Source organism: Oryctolagus cuniculus, chromosome 2 (genome assembly GCF_964237555.1).
Source record: "Oryctolagus cuniculus chromosome 2, mOryCun1.1, whole genome shotgun sequence".
Taxonomy (NCBI): domain Eukaryota; kingdom Metazoa; phylum Chordata; class Mammalia; order Lagomorpha; family Leporidae; genus Oryctolagus; species Oryctolagus cuniculus.
Window position 1 is genome coordinate 197,825,302 of NC_091433.1, and position 15,658 is coordinate 197,840,959.

A 15,658-nucleotide genomic window follows, 5' to 3' on the forward strand; every position below is an offset into this window, starting at 1 on the left:
ATTCTGGGTGCGCCATGCGAACCCTGAACAAAGCTTCTAGGCAAAGACTGAAGCCAGCACTGCCTTCAAAGCCCGAGTGATGGGTGGAGTGGGAGTCTGACCTAGTGGGTAAGGCACCCACTGGGACACTTGCACACATACTGGAGTACCTGGGCTCAAGCCCCAGCTTCCCTGGGAGGCAGCAGCTGATGGCTCAAGTACTTGGCTCCATACCACCTACGTGGAGATGCAGAGTTCCAGTCTCCTGGCTTTGGCCTGGCCCAACTCTGAATGTTGTGAATTTGCTATACAAACCAGCAGATGGGAGCTCCCTGTCTCCAATAAACAAGTATGTTTTCAAAAGTTCCCCATCAAAACATCTCAGGTAATATGCACTTGCAAAATGTTCAACACAACTAGGAATAAAGTTAGAACTCTATATCCAGGTCTCCCACATGGGAGTGCAGGGGCCCAAGCACTTGGGCCATCATGTGCTGCTCTCCCAGGAGCTTAAGCAGCCAGGACGAAACTGGTGCGGTCTGGGACGTGGGCATCGCGGCCAGTGGCTTACAGCACTCCCCCACACACAGCTGTCCTACTTTCAAGGAGACGGCTAAGTACAGACAAGGAACAGCACACCAAGTGAATGGCAGCCTCATTTAAACAAGTGCCAAAGAACCCAGATTTTACCCTTCAGAGTCTTGAGTGAAAGTGTAATTGCCAACAGCGCATTCCACCAAGTTCATTATAATCATCCCCCACTGCTGCTGCTGCTGCTGTTAATGGTGATGATGATCAAGGGGACAACCTAACATGGTGAGAACCCTTAGTGACCAGGTCCATCTCCAATCACTGAAACCTTTCATTACATCATGGTTGTATTGCTGTTAGGAATTTCAATAAAAATCAAGTCTAATACTTATTTTAACTATGCATCTCAGTGCCTCAAAATCTAATGTCGTACTTAGAACCCCTGGGCCCCATACCCATGTGGGAGACCTGGAAGAAGCTCCTGGCTTTGGTCTGGCTGACAAGTTGGCTGTTGCAGTCATTTGGTGAATGAACCAGCAGATAAGATCTCTTGTTCTCCCTCTCTTTGTAATTCAAACTTTCAAATAAATAAGTAAATCTTAAAAAAAAATTAGGGGTCAGTGCTTGGTGCTGCAGGTCAAGCTTGTTTGCAGTGCTGGCATCCCATATGGGCACTGGTTTTAGTCCCAACACTCCACTTCAATCCAGCTCCCTGTGTATCTCCCTCTGTAATTCTGATTTTCAAATAAGTAAATCAATCTTTAAAAATAAATTTAAAAACTAAAAAAGATCGCTTAGGATGCTGGCTCCCCATATCACAGTGCTTGGAGTCCTTGCTCCACTTCCAACTTACGCTGAAGTGCACCCTGGGAAGGCAGCAGGTGATGTGATGGCCACCCACATGGAGCTCCTAGCCCCTGGCTTGGCCTGGCCTAACCCTGGCTATTGAGGGCATTTGGGAAGTGAACCAGCAGATTGAACATCTTTCAAATAAATATTTTTAAAAATTTAAAAATATCTAAGATGCAAATGGACGAAATATTAGCTTCAGTTTTGCTTCCTTTCCAGAAATTGTACCCAAAGTTTTTATTGAAAATTACCAACTTCCATTTTTCTTGGTATTCTGGACATCTTTACTTTCAAAGGAACTAGATGTTCAAAGTATTTAAAATTGGGCTGGCGTTGTGACATGGCAGGTAAGGCCACCACCTGTAGTGCCAGCATCACATATGGGCTCAGGTTTATATCCCAACTGCCCTTCTGATCCAGCTCCCTGTTAATGGACTAGGAAAAGCAGGAGACAGGCCAGGTGTTTGGGCCCCTGCTGCCCATGTGGGACACGGGAAGATGCTTCCAGCTCCTGGCTTCAGCCTTGCCCAGGGCTGGCCACTGCAGCCATCTGGGGAGTGAACCGGCATAGACCTGTCTCTCCCTGACATTCAAATAAATAATAAGTATTTAAAATCCCAAGAAATGAACTCAGCCAACCGGAACTTCAAAAAAATCCATGAAGATATGTGTATTATGTATGAAATTTGAAAATTTTTGCATGAAAATGTTTTCCACATAACTTGTATATCTAATCACTAAATCCAGAATGTTTTTAGACAAATACTAACATTCTAGAGTAACTTGGAAATGTTTCCAGTCACAGAGAACCTGCCAATGACCAGAAAATCTCACACCCATGCCCTGACACATCTCCAACTCTGTATAGTGGGTCTTTTGTAATAAAATGGAAATGAGGTTGGATTTGCTCCCATCAGCTCTTCCACTCCGTTGTCCCCTTCTAGAACTTGAGAGTGAAAAGCCCTCCCACTTGGGCTCATCCTGCTGCAGACCCTGCCACTCCCAAGCTATGGAGGGTGCAGTGAGGATGCACGCACACACGCCTACCTGCAGCATTCACGTCTGTCTTCCTGCTCTTCCCCCAGGTGCTCATTCCGGAGCGCAGCCTCTGAACAGCACCCCACAGCTCACTGGAATTGAGCACTACATACAGGAACAATCTGACGGGAAGTAACTGTTGGGATTCCCTTCCCAAAGACTGCCTCCTCACTCTCTAAAGCAGAAGGCAGTTTTTCCAATGTAGCACTAAGGCCTAGTAATTTCCTGAAAGCCACTTGGCACAACTGGAAAACCAAACATCTGCTATACCCTCCCAATGCCTAGGGAAGACCTGGTACAACTGCGGTCACCTAATGCTGAATGAACCCCAGGTTCCGCGCTACCCAATGCCTTCAGCCAACTATGGAATTGGATACTGACTGCTCCTTGACAGCCCATTGAAAACCTAGCATGGATCTATGTACAGTCAATGATTCTAAGAGAACAGGGAGAAGAGCACTGTTGGCTTAATGAGTGGTTTCAGGTCTTACAAGAGAAATGAAAAAATTGCAGACCTGTTTGACACACTTAAGGCTCCTGAACTATATACCTGAAAATGAGGAGTATGGCAAATTCCTTTTTCACAATAAAAAAATGAGGTAGAGGGAAAGATAATGGTTTGCACAATACAATGGGTACGAAATCACACTATAAGAGAAAATTCTTGGTGTTAACACGGCATAGTGGGAAGACTGTACTTCAGTCAGATAACCTAACAAGCCCCAAGCCTCTAATCACAAAGTAATGTCAAAGAAGGGGAAACACTGATTGCCCTATCAGAACACTGCACACAGATAGAAACACATTTTTGTAATGATCTATTTATTTCAAAGTCGGAGTTAGAGAGAAGGAGATGGCGGAGAGACAGAGTTCTATCCACTAGTTCCCTCCCCAAGTAGCCACATGGCTAGAGCTGGGCCAGCCTGGAGCCAAGAGCTTCTTCTGGGTCTCCCACATAGGTGCAAGGGCCCCAGCACTTCGGCCATCTTCAGTTGCTTTCCCAGGCACGTTAGCAGGGAGTTGGACTGGAAGTGGAGCAGCCAGAACTTGACCCAGCACTCATATGGCATGTGGGCACTGCAGAGGACTTGACCTGCTGGGCCACAGTGCCAGCCCTGAAATTCACATTTAAAAAACCCTGTATACCCTTTCACATGCAAAAATGTGAAAGGGCCAACATCCACCATTTTCAGCAGAATCTTCCTGAGACCCACCTATCAGACTCACCAGGGATCAGTAACACATCTCTCACAGCACCTAACTTCCCAGCAAAGGCACCCTCTGCTCTAACCCTCCAGCCGTGCAGGAGCCAGGCTGGACATCGGTGTCTGTGGAATTTCGAAACACACGTCTTTGTGAAGCATCTTTTATTTAGTCATTTTTGTTTACAACTGGAACTCTGGGAACTCAAAATTAACATCCTTGCCTGTGAGCTTCTTATACACACCAGAGAAAGTTTCCACCTGCAAGAGAAATAATTTGTCACAAAACTTTTACGCGCACGCACACACACATACACCCCTGGAAATCTACAGATTGTGAGGAATGGTGTCCTTTATGGTATTTCCTCTCAGCAACCAGATCCGAGAAGCTGAGGGACAAGCCTATTTCCCGAGTCACAGGACAGGACAGGACCCTCCAGCACCTGTGTGCCGTGCTCCTTTGTGTCACATGCTCTAGCCCATGGGGGACACCAGTGGCTACCCGCACTGGTTAAGTAGTACCAGGCTTACCCGGTTTCTAATAAACACCACCCCACCCCTAACTCATCAACATGACAGCCTCAAATTTACTCAGAGCATGAAGTATTTTACTTCCACTTTTCCTAAATACTTCAAAGGTACAGAGCATGCAAGGGCCAATTTTCCCAGTATCACCAGAGCCGAGGAGAGGGCCGAGTTCAGACTGCACTACTCTCCCGTGATCTCACGTCAGCGATTACCTTGTGTTCCACGTTATTCTGCTGTGCTTTGTCCAGATGGACCTTTATGAGCCGGCTGCCATCCAGTTTCACACGGATTCTCTTGCCCACGATTTCACTTGGGAAGACTAAGTCCTCAAGGATCGCATCGTGCACAGCTGTCAGAGTGCGGCTTAAAGCAGAGGGACAGAAATAAGCAACCCAGCAATGCTTGCCCTGGCGGGCTCCGGATTCCTGACATCATGTTAGCATCAAGTCTCAAGTAGGACGGCTACGTTTCCTGCATCACACCTGACCTGAAGAGGGTACCAGGTGGCCTACTCACGTATTTCAAAAGCCTTGACAAGCTGGCCCCTGCTCCCCCAAGCACTGGGACTGTTTCTAGAGATAGAAGGCTAGAGAGCCTTCATGGATTTTTATTTCCACTCATGTAAGATTTCTCAAGTCAATCAGCCAGCAGCCTCTTCAGCAGCCAGGCTTATCTCTACAGTGGTCACACTAGGGCAGGACCCCGGTGCAGTGGGGAAGACACTGCCCGAGACGCCCACATCCTACATTGGCCTCGTCCTGGTTTCCAGTCCTGCCTCAATCCAACTTTCTGTGTACTCTGGAAGACAGTACAGGTGGTGGCTCAAGTACTGGCTCCCCGCTATGCACCCAGGAGACCTGCACTGAATTCTGGGCTGCTGACGTAGGCCTGTTACAGCTCCAACTGTTATGGGAATTTGAAGAGTGAACCAGCAGATTTAAATTCTGTCTTTCAAGTAAATAAACATTCAAAAAATAGGAAAATGTAACACAGGATCACAGAAAAGCTCTCCTTGGCCTCCAAGGTACCACCCAAACTCCTGTTCTCCATGATCAACTGAGGCAATATCTCACCCTAAAATCTACAACAGTACTTTCAAACATTCATGGAAAATTAAAAGGAGTTTAAAGTTTGAAATCCATGCATATTTTACAAAATCCACTTCCATGAACTTTTTTAAGATCCCCTTTTCCACAAATTTCACACCAGCCTCTCATGTGGTTCCTGATTTCCAATTCATTCCCATCCTATCAACAGTCAACAATCTCTTGCTATCAAGTTCACAAGCTCCCTGGCTGTAGCCTGGCAGAGGAGCAGGTTCAATTCAGGACACACTCAATTCACCAAGGGGTTGTGTCCTGGCAAACCCATCAGAAGCTCACAACATAGCAGAAAATGTACCGACTCCACCTACCCCACGAACACCCTAGCTGTCACAGCACCTGGCGCAGCACTAGCTGCTTCCCTCAGGTCAGGCAGGGGCTCACAGGAAGCTGCACTGGTGCCCCGCCCAGCATGGCAAGCCAGCACTGGGTCACACACTGGCAGCACAGGAAGAGATCCAAATTCAATGTTCCATATACAGTTTCTACATAACGTCCCACCTTCACAACAAACACCCTGAAGATGAAGTCTCAAGTTGAAACATTTAAGTGTACAGACTGCCACTAGGAACACAGGAGTCATTACCTGAGAAGATTTGGGAAACGCAGGTTTGGGCTAAAGGGGAAGTTAAGTTACAGCCTTGGGCAGCAGTCCCTCAGCTGGGTGCCATGCATGTCTACACCCAATCCCTAACTCCGGTTCTCAGCACTGAGATGACCAAAGGATCACAGTAACAAAAATCCAACTAGGCCGGCACTGCAGCTCACTCGGCTAATCCTCCACCTGCGGCGCCGGCACACCGGGTTCTAGTCCCGGTAGGGGTGCCGGATTCTGTCCCGGTTGCCCCTCTTCCAGTCTAGCTCTGCCGTGGCCCGGGAGTGCAGTGGAGGATGGCCCAAGGCCTTCGGCCCTGCACCCACATGGGAGACCAGGATAAGCACCTGGCTCCTGGCTTTGGATCAGCGTAGTGCGCCAGCCACAGCGGCCATTGGAGGGTGAACCAACGGAAAAAGGAAGACCTTTCTCTGTCTCTCTCTCTGTCCACTCCGTCCAAAAAAAAAATTCCAACTAAGACCACTCCAACTGCACATGCCAAGTCCAAACTGGAAGCCACATTAATTCAAGGTCAAGAAACCCTGGCACCGCTTTGCCAGCCTCAGCTATGACTCCCCTCCTGCCTGCACTAACAGCCACAATGCTAGACTTCGAGGTCTTCAGAACACTGAGCTTGAGAAATAAACTCCTAGCACTACTATCATTAGCTGTAACGAGCCACTTCTCCAAGCCCTGGGTCAGTTCTCTCACCAATAGCTAGGGATGACCACACAGGCCACACATTTTCCCAATCTAGTCTTCAGGGGAAGTACCTGCATGCAGGACCCCAATAATCCAAGTCTGTGAAGCATACTAGTCAGAGACAGTGACAATACCAAACGGCCTAGTGGAAGAACGCAATCACGCATTTATGTCAGGTGAATTCCAAGCTAAGTTCAGAAATCACTTTATCAGCATCTTCAACTGCACTGATACTTTCACCTGCAATGTCAGTAGCAGAAACATCCACCCAACTTATTTTTACCTCCAACCTACAGTAAAAATAAGAAGCAAAAGCACATCCCAGCTCAGGTGAACTATCCAAGCACTTCAAAACTTCACGGAAAATGGAATTATTTTTCACCAGATAACTTCAAAACTCGGGCAGTTTTCCATAGCAAGCATTTTCCATGAAGTTCTTGAAGACCTCACTTCAGTGTAGAATGCGTTAGCACCTGCACAAACCAGACCTCAGCGTCCACCCTCTGCCAAGAACTGGAGTACGCCGTTCTGACAGCACTGAGCCACTGAGGACTGCCCACAAGAACACAGGCGGCTGCCCAAGTATTCCAGACACGACACACACGAGAACCAAGCAGAGCGCCCTAAAAACTCCCACATGAGCGGCCTGCGTGACAAACCACACCTGGCACAAATCATGGGTTGTTCACAGGAATGGTACCCACAGTTCTGATGCTGTTCACTCACCTCCTAGGGCGCTTTTGCTTATTTTTCGTACGGCTTTTTCGAGTTGGCTTAGGCAGAATCCTCCTCTGTAGGGTAAGAGTTATCATGCAACAGAATACAAAAAAAATAGGTAAGTTGACACAAAGCTAAAAACCGTTATATACTGCTTTAAAGCAAAGAGTAACAATTAAGTCCAAAGGTCAGGGCAGCGAAACAACCTAAACAATGTACTGACATTAATTCTTGATGCTTCAGGGTTTCAGAATCCACAGCCCATATTAAAATGCTGCTGGGAAAAACCACTTCCCAGGTTCCTAACACCCACACAGGTGCTGAGAGGGCCTCAGACCCAGGGAACGCTCCTTCATCTAGATCAGGCCTGGCCTGAGTTCCCCAGACACCAGTTGCACCAAACAGAACTTTCCTGACTATGTGCCGGTTTTTCCTACAAACTTCCTTAGCATCCCCTGCCACCCCATAGCCTACATCTGATTCAGCTGGGCAGCCTTGAGCCTCGACGAGTAATTCTATCAGACAGAGGGAAAGAAATCTCCACTCGACAGCCTCCCATTTCCTGGTCTGACCACCCATGGAAGTGATTAATCACTGTAAACAGGGAGAGACCGAGCAGCACAAAAGCACAGCACTCCATCGCCTCACACGGCCTGCAACCACGTCCTCGTCCCCCACCCAGCGCGGTTCTGAAATGCTGCGACCCAGGACTCATCTCACTACTCCACCTACCAGGCTAACATAAACACGGGATGACTTCTACAAAACATTCAAGGGCGGGTTACCTGAGCAATAAAGACAACGTGCTTCCCGCTAAACTTTTTCTCCAGCTCACGAACTAGCCGGACTTGAATCTTCTGGAAGGATTTTAGTTGAGGAACGGGAACAAAGATGATGATAGCTTTCCGGCCACCGCCAACTTCGATTTCCTAAATAAGAAAACCCACACTTAAGATCCACATCCACGGTCAGCATTCTACCACAAGAAACCCATCTTCAATCTTTCTGAACCCAACTCGATGGCTGGTTGTGCGCTGCGAGGACCTCTGCAGCTGTCCAGCCGCACTACAAACGCGAAACAAACAACTTCGCAGAGGTCCGTCTCAGGGAGCTGTAAGCGCAGCACACGTCTGAGGCAACGGACTGCGCGCCCGAGAACTGCAGGACGCGCTGCTTTCTACGGCAAACCCACTCCAGGCCACGGGGGCGGCCTTCGGGCTCCTCTCCGGCCTCCCCAGCTCCGCACCCAGGGTGCCCAGGGTGCCCAGGGCGCAGCGGCCCCACGCACGTGGCCCCGGCGACGCGCCCCGCACACCCGGACCCACCTTGGCGGCCGTGATGTTCAGCTCCCTTAGTTGAGCCTTGAGGTCCGAGTTCATCTCCAGCTCCAGGAGCGCCTGCGGAGCACAGAGGGCGGTGGGCGACCCCGACCCCGACGACCCCCGACGACCCCCGCCGCGCACACGCGGGCGCCCGCCCCTCCCGGCGCCCGCACGCCCCGGCGCCCAGCGACACCCCTCACCTGGGAGATCCCCGACTCGAACTCATCCGGCTTTTCGCCGTTGGGCTTCACGATCTTGGCGCTCGAGCTGAACATGGCTTCTCCTGGGGACAGAAACCAGGAGTCAGCGGCCCCGGCCCAGCTCCCGCCTCGACCCTGGAGGAGCCATCCGAGGGCAGCGACCGCATAATCGGCCGTATCCCCTGCCGGTGAGCAGGATCCGCTGCTCTAGGAACAACCCCAGAAGACATATCCCTCGATGCCGACAGAAACCCATGGCCCGGGACGCCACCCGCACCTACCTGGTTGAGCGCCGGCTGAGGAAGAGGCCCAGATCTCGCGAGAGCGGGGCAAGTCCCCGCGGCGGAAGGAAAGAGGCCGGAACAAGGCGACAGCGGAGCGGAAGCCGGAAGAGCCACCGAGACGCAGCGGGAAGCCTAGAGCGTCCCAGGAAGTGATCCCGAGGGACCAATATGTTGGTGACGCACTTCCGCCCTCGGAGGCTCCTGGGGCGTGTCCCGAGAGGTGCTGTCTGGGTTCCAGGCCTGAACCTGGGGCTGCAGGAGACCCCGGGCCGAGAGCGCCTTCACAGCCTGTGACGCCGGACGTTTAAACCTGGTCCCCGCAGAAGCCAGGAGAGGGGCTCGGACTCCCGGTTCCGGCCGGATGAGGCTGGGGAGAGCCCTCTGGAAACCCGGATGGCGGGGAGCCCTCGGCGGCCCTGATGGCTGTGGCGGGAGGCGGGGGACGGTTCTGGAGCTTCGGGAAGCGCCTGCGCCCTCGGGCGTCCCCGTGGGCGCGCTGCCCCCGCGGGAAGGGATTGGAGGAGGCCGGGTGGCGGCGCTAGCGATTGTAGTCCGCCGAGGCCGCGATCGGAAGCCAGAAAGATGAGTACGAGAGAGAAGCTGCCGCCATCTTGTTGCTTGAAGTCACTTGACGTGAGGGCCTGAAAAACTCTGTTAGTTATTGGCTCTTAGCGCGTGCTAGCGAGGTGCCCCGAGTAAGGAGGCGCTTGCACTCGTGGAGGGTTCGGTGTCACGAGAAAGGAGGGCAGGAGGACGCCTGAAGAAGTCAGGAGTCTGGAGCAGGGCGTCCGTCCGAGTCTCGATGAGGGAACACCAGTACCGAACGATCTGTTTGCACGACGGCCGGTGCTCTGGTGTAGAAGGCTAAGCCTTCCCCCTTCAGGGCCAGCAGTCCACATGGGCGCCAGTTCTAGTCCCGGCTGCTCCACTTCTGGTCCAGCTTCCCACCAATGCACCTAGGAAAGCAGCTGAGCAGGGCCCCTAACAGTAAACGTGGGGGCAGGCATTGTGGTGCAGCGGGTAAGCAGCCACTTGAGACCCCCGCTTTCCATGGCCAAATGCTTGGTTGGAGTCCGGCTTCCTGCCGATGTGCCTGGGAAGGCAGCAGATGACCGCCTAAGTAAGTCATTTTAAGCATTTTAAGGTTTATTATTTCAAAGAGTTACAGAGAGAGAAGGAGAGGCAGAGAGAGAGGTCTTCCATCGCTGGTTCACTCCCCAGTTAGCTGCAACAGCTGGAGCTGCCCCAGCCGGAAGCCAGGAGCTTCCGGGTCTCCCACGCTGGTGCAGGGGCCCCAGGACCTGGGCCGTCTTCCACTGCTTTTCCAGGCCATGGAAGAGCTGGATTGGAACTAGAGCAGCAGGACTTGAACTGGTGCCCGTATGGGCTGCTGGCACGGCAGGTGGCGGTTTTACCCGCTATGCCACAGTGTCAGCGCCAGGAATTTTTTTTTTAAAGTCAACTTGAAGCTTGTCCAAGAAAGGAAGACAAGCATAGCTGCATCTGTAATCTTAGCTGAGTGCCCGTTCTGAGCCCCTTGATGAATGACGTCACTTTAAAAAATAGCAGCCAGAGCTAACGTGGTATAGTTGGTAGAGCTGCAGCCTGCACTCAAGGGCATCCCATATGGGCAGCAATTTGTGTCCCCACTGCTCCCTCCCACTTCCCATTTGGCTCTCTGCTAATGGCCCAAGTGCTTGGGCCCCTCCTACCCAGGTGGGAGACCTGGAAGAAGCTCCTGGCTTCAGCCTGGTCCCGCCCCAGCTGTTGCAGCCATCTGGGGTGTGAACCAGGGGATGGAAGCTCTATGCAACTCTTTCAAATAAATAAATAAATTTAAAAAAATATTTATTTTGTTTATTTGAAAGTTACACAGAGAGATCTTCCATCCCCTTGGTTCACTCCCCAAATGACCGCAAAGGCCAGAACTCAGCTAAAAGGAGCCAGAAGCTTCTGAGTGTCCCACATGGGGGCAGGGGCCAAAGGACTTGGGCCATCTGCTGCTGCTTTCCCAGGTCATAGCAGAGAGCTGGATCGGAAGTGGAGCATCCAGGTCTTGAACCAGTGCCCATATGGGATGTGGGCGCTGCAGGCTGGGGCTTTTAACCCGCTGTACCTTAGCACCAGCTCCAATAAATAAATCTTAAAAAATTAAAATGTAGCAGTCTGAGTTCATGCAGTAAAGTTCTTCCTGGCGTCCAGTATTTGTTGACTAGGAGTGGTGAGAGAGGACAGCCTTGCTTTGTTTCTCACCTGAGAGGGAAAGCAGTCTTTCACCATTATATGTGATATTAGCTGGAAGTATTTCATAGATATTCCTTGTCAAGTTGAGGAAGTTCCTCTCTATTCCTATTTTTGAGAGGTTTTTTTTTTTTTTTTTATCATGAGTGGGTGTTCTGTCAAATGCTTTCTATTCAACATGATCATGTGAGTTTTTCCTCTTAGCTGGTTAATACTCCTACATTGGGCTCCACTGATTTTCAAATACTGTATCTCTGGAATATACCCAACTTGGTCATGAAATACAATTCTTTTTCCTATTGTTGGTTACAATTTACTAAAAGTTTACAATTTACTAAAGTGTTGGTGATATTGCATATCTATGGTCATGAAGGAGCTTGGTCTTTTTGTTTTGTTGTGTCATCTTCATCTGGTTTTGTTATCAGGTTAATACCAGAACCATGACATGCATTGGGAAGTGTTCCTTTGTCATCTCTAGCCTGGAAAATATTGTGCAGAGTTGGCATTAATTCTTCTTGAGCATTTGGTGAAATCTTTAGGGCTTAAAGATGTCTTTTTTCCAGAAAATTGTATAACTACAAGTTCATTTTAATAATTACAGAGCTATTAAAATTGTCTCTTTCTCATTGGATGACAATAGTTTATGCTTTTCAAGGAATTATTCCACTTCACTTCAGGGGTTGAACTTGGACCCGTGCTGTAGTGCAGCAAGTTAAGCCACCGCACCGGCATCCCAGATGGGCGCTGATTCAAAACCCAGCTGCTCCACTTCTACACCAGCTCCCAGCTTGTGTGCCTGGAAAAGCAGTAGCAGATGGCCCAAGTCCCTGGGCTCCTGCTCCCACATGGGGGACCCAAATGAAGCTGGCTTCAGCCTGGCCCAGTTGCAGCCATCTGTGGAGTGAACCAGGGGATGGGAGGTTTTTCTCTCTCCTCTCTCTGTAACTCTTTCAAATAAAGAAAAAAACTTAAATATGCAGAAATTGTTCCTAGTATTCCCTTATTATCCTTTCAATGATCATAACTTATTTTAGATAGAATTAACTAGATTTCACAAGGCATCTCCACATCAACACTTTATTTCCAGTCCTTGTTAAAATGGAAGTATTCCCTGGAGACAGAATACATACTTTGATTGGGTTAGCAGAAAGAACAAAATACTGATAAATGAAATACAAGAGAAAATTTGGGCAGGAAAATGGTCTCTTCAGGAGAGCAGCCAAGCATCTCTTCCTAGGAAGGTTTGACCTTCCCAGAGTCAGAGGAAAGTCGTGCAGTACTTAGAGAAATTTTTCAGCAGGAGAAAAGGTTGACAGTAGAAGGGAAAGCCTGGAGACACTGGAGTCCAAGCTCGCTCAGGACTCTGCCTGCCATTCTGACTTGTTTGCTCAGGACAGTTACTGCCGTGGGCAAGCCCTTGATACACTGTAATACAGTGACGCTCTTGGCAGCTGATTTCACCCGAGTAATCCAGCCGACATCTCAGTAAATTATTAAGTTGTCATCACCGTCAGTATATCCCCTTCTGACCAGTACCTTAATCTCTTGTCTTGTAAACCCTTTGCAAGTGGGGAAAATAACTGAAGGGTACCCAAGGCAGTTCAGGAGATCTACACTTGTTCCATCAATATTGAACATAATTTCATTATTTTGTTAATTCAGAATTAAAAAGACAGAGGTGCCCCACATTTTCAAAGTCTATGCATGGGCTTAATGACAATTATTTTTCACCTGACTTCTGGGCTCAGTCAATGCCCTTGTGCCCCCTAGCCTGAGACTTGGTTAGCTTTTTCCTGAGGGCCTTGGCTGCAGAGGCAGCAGGTGCACTGACTGCAGTGGGACCTATCGCCTGGGGAGGGCCAGCAAAGCCTTGAAGTGACGCACTTGCTCTAGACATGGCGTGCTCTAGACATGCATGCAATTAAAGATGGCCAAACCAGGAAATCAGTTATCACCTGGCTTTTGTAACTATTTTGCCATCTCTCCCTGAGAGTGCCACTGAGTGAGGTATCTGAAATAGGGGAAGAATCGAGTGGCTCAAGTCACCAATCCGGGTAGGTCTGTGGGCTGTGACACAGCTGATAGTGCCAGGGGCTGAAAAATAGAACAGGGCACCTGCATTGCAGGCTGCTCCTTCGTGTTGTAAAGGAAACAGGCTTAGCAGCTGCATCACCCCAATTGTTATAGGATTCAAGAAATGGTGTTGTAATAAATAAATCAACTTCTTACAAATCCAAGTGATGATGTATATTAAGGAACCTCAAGCTTTCTTCAGACATTTCAGTCCTGACATAACTAAAAATTGCTTGTCTACATCTATTACTCTAATGTACATCTCAGATACTACACTTGTGCTGTTATTCTAAACAGGCCTAATTATTCCTCATCTTATGCTTTGTAAGAGACAAAATATGCACTGTCTTAACCGAAACTGCACAACGGGTCTAATTCCCATAAACATTTCCATGCTTAGTTTTTTTGTTTGTTTGTTTGTTTTGTTTTTTGTTTTGACAGGCAGAGTGGACAGTGAGAGAGAGAGAGACAGAGAGAAAGGTCTTCCTTTTGCCGTTGGTTCACCCTCCAATGGCCGCCGCAGCCGGCGCGCCACGCCTATCCGAAGGCAGGAGCCAGATGCTTCTCCTGGTCTCCCATGCAGGTGCAGGGCCCAAGCACTTGGGCCATCCTCCACTGCACTCCCTGGCCACAGCAGAGAGCTGGCCTGGAAGAGGGGCAACCGGGACAGAATCCGGTGCCCCGACAGGGACTAGAACCCGGAGTGCCGGTGCTGCAAGGTGGAGGATTAGCCTACTGAGCCGCGGCGCCGGCCCAATGCTTAGTTTTTTAAAAATATATTATTATTTATTTGAAATGCAGAATTATAGAGAGGCAGAGGCAGAGAGAGAAGGAGGTCTGCCATCTGCTGGTTCACTCCCCACATGGCCGCAATGGCTGGAGCTGCACTCATCTGAAGCCAGGAACCAGGAGCTTCTTTTGGGTCTCCTATGCGGATGCAGGGGCCCAAGAACTTGGGCCATCTACTGCTTTCCCAGGCCACAGCAAAGAGCTGCATTGGAAGTGGAACAGCCAGGTGTTGAACCAGCACCCATATGAGATGCCAGCACTGCAGGCGCGGCTTTACCCACTAAGCCACAGTGCCAGCCCCTGCGTACTTAGTTAAAATCTTCCCAGATTGAAAGCTGCTCACAACCTGAGGAAGGCAGTTGTTCTGGCAGCTGACTGAGATGGCTTGCTGCCAACAGGGGCCAGAGACTGCTGCTGCCTTTGGAGCCTGGGACCACCCCAATGCTTGCCCATCACCCAGTGGGAGGTGCTGGGTCCACACTGGTGTTTGTGTTAATGATTCTCTAACTTAAGGGGGGGGGGGGTAACAAGGGCCAGTGCTGTGGCTTAGTAGGTTAAGCCTCCACCTGCAGTGCTGGAATACCATATGGGTGCCAGTTCAGATCCTGGCTGCTCCACTTCCGATCCAGCTCCCTGCTAATGTGCCTGGGAAAGCAGTGGAAAATGGCCCACATGCTTGGGCCCCTGCACCCATGCAGGAGACTCAGAAAAAGTTCCTGACTTCGGATCAGTGCAGCTCTAGCTGTTGTGGCCATTTGGGGAAAGAACGAGTGGATGGAAGACTTCTCTCTCTGTCTCTCCCTCTCTAACTCTGCCTCTCAAATAAACAAATTTAAAAAGAAAAGAGTGGGGTGAGTAACGATGCGGCACATTTCTCTGGTTTCAAGTTGTGGACATTCTGTAATTTGTCTACTATTGGAATTCCGAAACTCCTACCCAAATTGTTAAGCAATTAAAATACATACCTTCTTTTCCTTTGTAATTCTTTAGCTTTGAGACTGACAGGATCCCAAGAAATGTAATTTTCAAAACCTGGAACCTGATAGAATGCTGCCTATGTATGTTTATCAGGTATTTTTTCTAAGATTGATTTATTTAGTTGAAAGTCAGAGTTACACAGAGAGAGGAAGAGAGAGAGATCCTCCATCTCCTGCTTTACTCCCCAGATGGCTCCAACCACTGGGGCTGAGCCAGGCCGAAACCACAAGCAAGAAGCTTCTTCCAAGTCTCTGATGTGGGTGGCAGGGGCCCAAGCACTCAGATCATCCTCTGCTGCCTTCCCAGGCTATTATCAGGGAGCTGGGTTGGAAATGGAGCGGCTGGGACTTGAACCAGCACCCAAATGGGATGCCAGCATTGCAGGAAGTGACTTTACCCTTTAACACCACAGTGCCAACCCCTAAGAGGGTTTTTCAAAGTCCACAATTACAACTTATGGGATCATTCCACTAATACATATATTAGGAAATGCCTACTAACTGGTGTTTATACCCTAACTAGTTTTT

At 49.5% G+C, this 15,658-nt stretch overlaps 1 protein-coding gene across 1 annotated transcript; it reads right to left on the reverse strand.

Annotated features, from left to right (window-relative positions):
* Positions 1 to 3,751: 3,751 nt before the first annotated feature.
* Positions 3,752 to 9,154, reverse strand: RPS7 (ribosomal protein S7). The gene is given in 7 exon segments (NM_001285834.1): positions 3,752 to 3,860; positions 4,340 to 4,490; positions 7,254 to 7,318; positions 8,030 to 8,173; positions 8,570 to 8,641; positions 8,767 to 8,849; positions 9,048 to 9,154. Coding segments are annotated over 6 exon segments (585 nt in total). The 5' UTR covers positions 8,842 to 8,849; positions 9,048 to 9,154; the 3' UTR covers positions 3,752 to 3,782.
* Positions 9,155 to 15,658: the final 6,504 nt, after the last annotated feature.